Raw genomic sequence first — 6,439 nt, 5'->3', positions numbered from 1 at the left:
TACACACACACACACACACACACACACACACACACACACACACACACACACACACACATTCTTGCCTGCTCCGGGAGCCTAAGATTTCAGCTTCCTTCCTCTGCTTCTGAAATGTCATTGTACACTTATATTTGGGGGAAGGCGAGTGGCCAGGTACTTTCCCCCAATCTTGACCATGGATTATTGCAACAGTTTCTCAGCTCCTTCTGACTCCACAGTCTTACTTTCTCCACTAGAAAGTCTAGGTCTTATGGCTCCTTACATTTAAGGCCTCCCTTCTGATGACAACAAATATCTGAAAAAATGGAATGACTGACACACATGAGCAAAAAGACCACTGGTGTTTGGCAACATTATAAAATCCTAATAGCACTTACTTCTGGTTGGCAGTTCCTGCCTCCATTTCTTGGAAGGCTCCTTGGGAGTACCTACCAGGTTTTCCTCTGTGTATAGTGGCACATGTAACTGCCGTCTACCAGAGAGGTCTGTCCTGTAAGCACTGAAGGTTAGCCAAACAGGTTTAGGAAAATAGTGGCCTTCAGGTGCAGTGGTCACACTGGAACATGGCAGGTGCAGTGGTCACTGGAACATGTCAGGTGAAGTGATTACTGGAACATATATGTTAAAGTCAGGTAACTGTAGGAAACATAAAATATGGGAACAAGGTAAGACACAGACAGAAGGCATGTGGGAGTCTTCCACAGGCTGTGCACACAAGCTGGCAGGCTGGGGTTGGCAGATTGAGGGGTAAATTTTACCTTCTTGGCTTGGATCCTCCTAGTGTGTCTTTGTAGGGAGAACGAGAAGAAGGTTTTGAGTTGCAGAACCAGTCCTCAGACCATCCAGGAAAACCCCATATTCAGATTCTGCTGTAACTGGACTGGGTTTGTTTTTCTTACTTGGAAAAGAGATAGTACTTTTCTGTTTACTACTCTGATTGGCACTGTGAACCTGGGAGAACGGATCCTGAAAATGAGGAGGATTAAAATCTCATGCAATAGCCAACTTTATTCAAGGCATAAGACAGTTTATTCTCTGAGGGTTAAGAAGAGTCATGTGTCCAATCACAAGGACAAGCCACACATGATGGGCAAGCCACACATGGCAAAACCATGCTTTTCCATAGAGGCCTTATAAACAGATGGCGACAGTCGGTCGTGATGAACAATCCACTGCAGCGGGGAGGGGAGGGGCACAGAAGCACGTTCCAAGAACAGTTCTGTGTTTTTGAAGAAACAGAGGACATAGGACTCGTGTCTTATTTTCTTGGAGTTTTCTCACAAGCACTCGGCATTCCCCTTGCATGACTCCATTCTTGGACGGTGTTCTGGACGCTATTCCATGTACCTCTCTGTAAGACTTTCCACATTTTTGTTTCTTGTTTGATGAAGCAGGGAGTGTCTGAAGATCAGTGTTTTTATGTAATTTAAGGTTTTGTGAAATTCTATTGTTATGTATGTTCTTGCCTTTTGATTGAGCAGTTCTCCCTCAAGTATTCAACCTTACACATTTAAATGCTGTACATTCTAAAGAGTACAAGTTTTCAGTTTTTCTGTTTGGGGATTCACTCAACTCCTTATACATTCTAGGCAAATGCTCTGTGCCTAATCCAAGAACAGAGTTGTAAGAACACCTAATTATAGATGTAGATTTGTATGCCAAGAGACAGTCCCACAATTTCCCCCAAGTCCTAGTCTTGACAGGTAGACACCCTAAATCCTTACAGTTTCTCTGTACACTTTTTAGACACTCCAGTTTTGTTTGGTATGGGAACTAGGTTAATTCTTTTTTACTTTGTTTTTATTTTATGTGTATGGGTGTTTCTGTCTGCATGTATGGCTATGCAGCACATGCATGCAGTGCCTGAGAGGCCAGAAGAGGGCACCACATCCTGTGCGACCGCGGCTAGAGATAGTTGTGGATGACCACAGGCGCTGGGAATTGAAACCAGATCCTCCGGAAGAGCAGCCATCTGGAGCCAGGGCCAGGGGCAGAATTTCATATATTCTGCAAATGTGGGTGGAGAAGAATTTTCTGGAGGGAAGGCTTCTAAACAGAGCCTACTTGGCTTCAGTGACCAGTTGGGTACAAAAGTGTCCATACCTTTAGGCTGTAGCCCTGGCACACTGTCCCTGCCTTCAGAAGTATCTTAGGCCTTCCAGACTTGAGTCTCCATGGGAAAGGAAGGACCTGGCTTTTGTCTCTCAGCATCTCCCTCCACAGTCATAGACTGCAGGTTCTGGGCTCCAGTGAAAATCCAGTTTTCACTCCTCCAAACATGGGTCAAGATCCCTCACTCTGTCACAGTCCCTCTTCTATGCTCTTGTTCCCGATTTTCCCATTTAAAAAAGCAAGTTGGAGGAGTGGATGGGGAGGAGGGTAGATGGGAGTGGGGGGACAGGGAATGAGAAGATAGGAGGGAGGGGAAGATGAGGTTAGTATAGAAAATAAATGAAAAATGTTAACTGAATAAAATAGAAAAAAGAGAAGAAAGTTGGAAGCTGGGTGTGGTGACACATGACTTTAGGTTGAGACGGTGACCTTTTATGGGTTTGAGGCAGCCCTGGCAGTTCCAGGCCAGCCCAGGCTGCATAGTGAGACCTTGTCTTAGAGGAGAAGCGGGGAGAGGATGAGGAAGAAACTTGGAACTGGGCACATAGCTTGGTGATGGAATGCAAGCTTCGTATATGCCAAGCCTGGGTTTGATCCCCAGAACTTCAAATAAACACAGGAACAAAAGGCTGATATTTTAGTGACAGTCTTAGAGGGATCAAACGGTATGACTAGTTGCATACAGTATTGAAGTTGTTTTTCTCTTTCCAATTTCTGAGTGCACATAATTGAATTTATGTGCTAGATGCTCTGATCATGTGACTCTACCGTGGCTGTCTAGGTTACTGGTTCCCACAAATGCCAGGCAAGTGTCCTATCACGGAGCCACAGTCTCAGCTTTAATTGTGGAGTTTTAAAACCATCTTGAGGGCTCGGAAGATGTCTTAGTTGGTAAAATAAAAGCATGAGGATCTGGGTTTGGAATGCTAGCATCCACATAAAAGGTGGAGTAGATGGGACCATTCACAGAGCTCATTGGCTGGCCAGCCTACTAAAGACTAGTGAGTTTTAGTGAGAGAACTTGTCTCAAAAATTAATGTGGAGAGCGATTAAGGAAGACACCGAGTGTCAACTTTTGGCCTCCACATGGACATACACATGTGCACCCCACCCACATGCATGTACCCACATGAAAAAGTATATATAGCATACATGCAAGGCTCTCCAACACCCAGTATTGACCTCCCCATGCTCAGAAATGCTGACTCAGCCTGGGGATGGTGTGGGTTGAACGTGGCATTTTACAAACGTCCTGCAGGTGATTCCAATGCCATCACATTTGCACTGCTCAAGTTGGGACCAGCAATGCCCTGCCTCTGGGTGCTTTCCACAAATACAGGGTCTCACAGTCTGCCCTAGGAACCCTGAACCAGAAGCTGTGTTCATATTTCATATTCATATTTCAGAAGCACCTACAGCCTTAGGCTCATGGCCATCTAACCTGGCTGTATCTCAGAATCTGTAGCCTAGACCTATTCCATCAAAGGGTCTGGGAGTGGGACCCACAGTGCCTTCGGAGCAGCTCAGGTTATTATGGTGAACGACATTTACTAAAGAGCCCTAGTCTGGGTAACTCAGGTTATTATGGTGAATGAAACTTAATAAAGAGCCCCTAGTCTGTGTAACTTTTTTTCTCATCAAAGTTGGATTTGTTCTCCTTTAGCTAATGGAAAGTTAAAGATCAGAATCATTTATTTTCTTTTTATGGTGCTTGATATTGAATCCAGGGCTATTATCATGCTAGGCACTTGTTCTACCACCAAACCATGCCTCAACCCCAAAGTGATTCTAATTTGAAAGTATATTGAATTAAAAAATCTTCCTTATTATTTATATCTTCCTTCCTTCCTTCCTTCCTTCCTTCCTTCCTTCCTTCCTTCCTTCCTTCCTTCCTTTCTTTTTTTTGATATGAGTGTCTCACTATATAGACCTCAGCTCTCTGGGTTCTGGAGTGACACTGCACCCAGATAATTGTGTTTTCTAGAATGTAGAGATAACATAGGATGGGGAACTAAAATCTGACTGGGACACTGGCTTGGCTTCAATCATCTGAAGACAGCAAACATTACTTCTTCCTGGGCCGCAGGTATTCCATGCGTATAATGAGGAATGGCTTAGGCTTCATATAGCAAGGGCGGTTTAGTGTGCGATCCATGGGTTTCAGTGACATTGCTAATGGCTCACACAACAGTTCTGATGATGCTTGTTAATGGATGTTTATGTTTGGTCCTTTAGGAGCCCATAGCTATGCTATAGTTATGATGCTCACGTTAGGGTTAGGACTCACAACAATATGGATGAGCTGTCTCGCAGAAGTCTAGCTGTGGCCATAGGGAGACAAATGACTGGGGTCCAGCCAGCCAGACTGTGAATTGCTGAGCCCCGAAGTGTCTCTTCCTGAGGATCTGGTCACAACTATCTCCAGCTGCAGTCCCGGAGGATGTGGTGCCCTCCTCTGGCCTCTCAGGCACTGCATGCATGTGCTGCACAGTCTTTGCCTGCCTCCATCAGCTGCATGGTCTCACCCAGATCTTCCTTTCTGACAGGCCTGGAGGTTGAAGAATCCACGGTCTATTCACGCATGATTGAGGCGGCTGCACAGCAGAAAGACACGCATCTCACCATCACCCCAACAGTGCTGGGCGAGAGGCACCTGCCAGACCAGCTGGCCTCGGTGACTAGAATCTCCTCGTCTGACCTTTCCCTGGGTCATGTGACCCGGGCCCTGTGCAGAGGCATTGTTCAGAACCTGCACTCCATGCTTCCTTTTCACCAGCTCCAAGAGTGGCGTGTGGAACGGGTGATGGGGAGTGGGAGCGCGCTGTCCAGGAATGAGGTGCTGAAGCAGGAGGTCCAGAGGGCATTCCCTTTGCCGCTGTGCTTTGGGCAGGACGTGGATGCAGCCTTTGGGGCAGCTCTAGTCATGCTCCGGAGAGACCTCGACCAGAAGGAGCCTTAGTTCAGCAAGCTCTTTGGTTAAAGGAATGCTGGTAATCCTATCTAATCGACATTTATGGTGAATGAAACTTAATAAATTAACCAAGATCTTCAGGAATATGATAATCATGAAACCAGGAATCACTAATCAGATCCCAAACTAGTGCCTTCCAAGAACAGATCTGAGAGCTGATTGCAAATGCAAATGTGAGAGCTGGAGATGATGGGAAGAGGGAGAGGGAGAAGAAGAGAGAGAAAAACACAGCTTCCTGGTCGCTAGGCTCATCTGTGCTGCAGTTGTAGACAGAAAAGGAAGATGACTTCAGAGTGAACAGTCAGGTAGTCGTGGCTCCAATTAAGCAAAGAAGACTCGCTTTGTGTCCAGCATTTGGACTGGTCTCTATAAGAGATCCAGCTTTGAGTCAAATGCATCATGGGAAAAATCCTTCCTGCAGGATTTTACCAGGTGGCTGGAGGCCCCCTTGCAGTCTTGCTGTCCGTCAGCTCTCGCATGTTCTCCGCGTAGAGAGAGGCCTAAGGACGGTGAAGCAGGATGCCTTGGAGGAGGCTGGGCTGTGTGCTTTCCTTGCCGTGTGCATTTTTTTTCTGGGAAAGTACTGCACCAGGGCTACCCCGAGTCCTCTCAACACAACTGACTTGAGGACACATTCCAAAGGAGGAAAAGCAAGTGGCCCGAACAGCAAAAGGGACCAGAGTACTGTGGCGAACACTGTTCTGACAGACTGTTTTAAAGATGGCGGCAAGGCACTGAGCCTTTCCCATGACTGTGTACAGTCATATGTGCCCCTACCCCTGCCACAGGGGGTGGCCGGTTTCATGAGAGAACCCCTTTCTCTGTGGTGAGGGCCTTTCTGGCATCTCATGGCTCTGGCTCAGTAGAAATGCCCTGTTCAAGTGGGCATGCGTATAGGGCCAGAGCGCCATCAGTCTTCTCAAGTGACAGAGCCTTCCAGGAGAGCGTCACCATCACCACGCCTCCACCTAGACTCCTAGAGGACCCAAGGCTTGGGGGCAGCTGTAACTTTGGGGAGCAGTCATGTTGTCTCTTTGTATGAGTTGTTTGCGAGCTGATTGTGGGAACCCATTTGATGAATTTGGCTCCCACTGCTGGCTACAGTTCAGGTAACTGAATAAAATTCATTTTCCCAGAGTCTCGTCCCTTTGATAAACACATACCCCTCTGTTCTGGGAAGATCATATATTACTGCATGGCTGCAAAATGGACATGGCTGATATGGCAGCAGGGACCCTCATACGTAGATATGGTGGTGCCTGATTTTAACTCCAGCACTTGAGGAGCAGAAGCAGGTAAATCTCTGTGAGTTCTAGGTCTCCAGAGTGAGCTCAAGACTTTTCAAAAAAAAAAAAA

The 6,439-nt window shown here is 46.6% G+C and overlaps 1 protein-coding gene across 1 annotated transcript in view; it reads left to right on the top strand.

Moving 5' to 3' along the window:
- Shpk (sedoheptulokinase) overlaps positions 1-6,220 on the top strand; it is a 26,475-nt gene extending 20,255 nt beyond the window's left edge. The window contains exon 7 of the mRNA XM_005349604.2: positions 4,659-6,220. Coding sequence (XP_005349661.1) covers positions 4,659-5,071 — 413 coding nt within the window. The 3' untranslated portion in view covers positions 5,072-6,220. The remainder of the gene's footprint in view (positions 1-4,658) is intronic.
- The last annotated feature ends 219 nt before the right edge of the window (positions 6,221-6,439 follow it).

This window comes from Microtus ochrogaster, chromosome 7 (assembly GCF_000317375.1).
Source record: "Microtus ochrogaster isolate Prairie Vole_2 chromosome 7, MicOch1.0, whole genome shotgun sequence".
NCBI classification, from domain to species: domain Eukaryota; kingdom Metazoa; phylum Chordata; class Mammalia; order Rodentia; family Cricetidae; genus Microtus; species Microtus ochrogaster.
The sequence above is the reverse complement of the archived record's forward strand: the minus strand, read 5'-3'. Positions and strand labels throughout refer to the sequence as shown.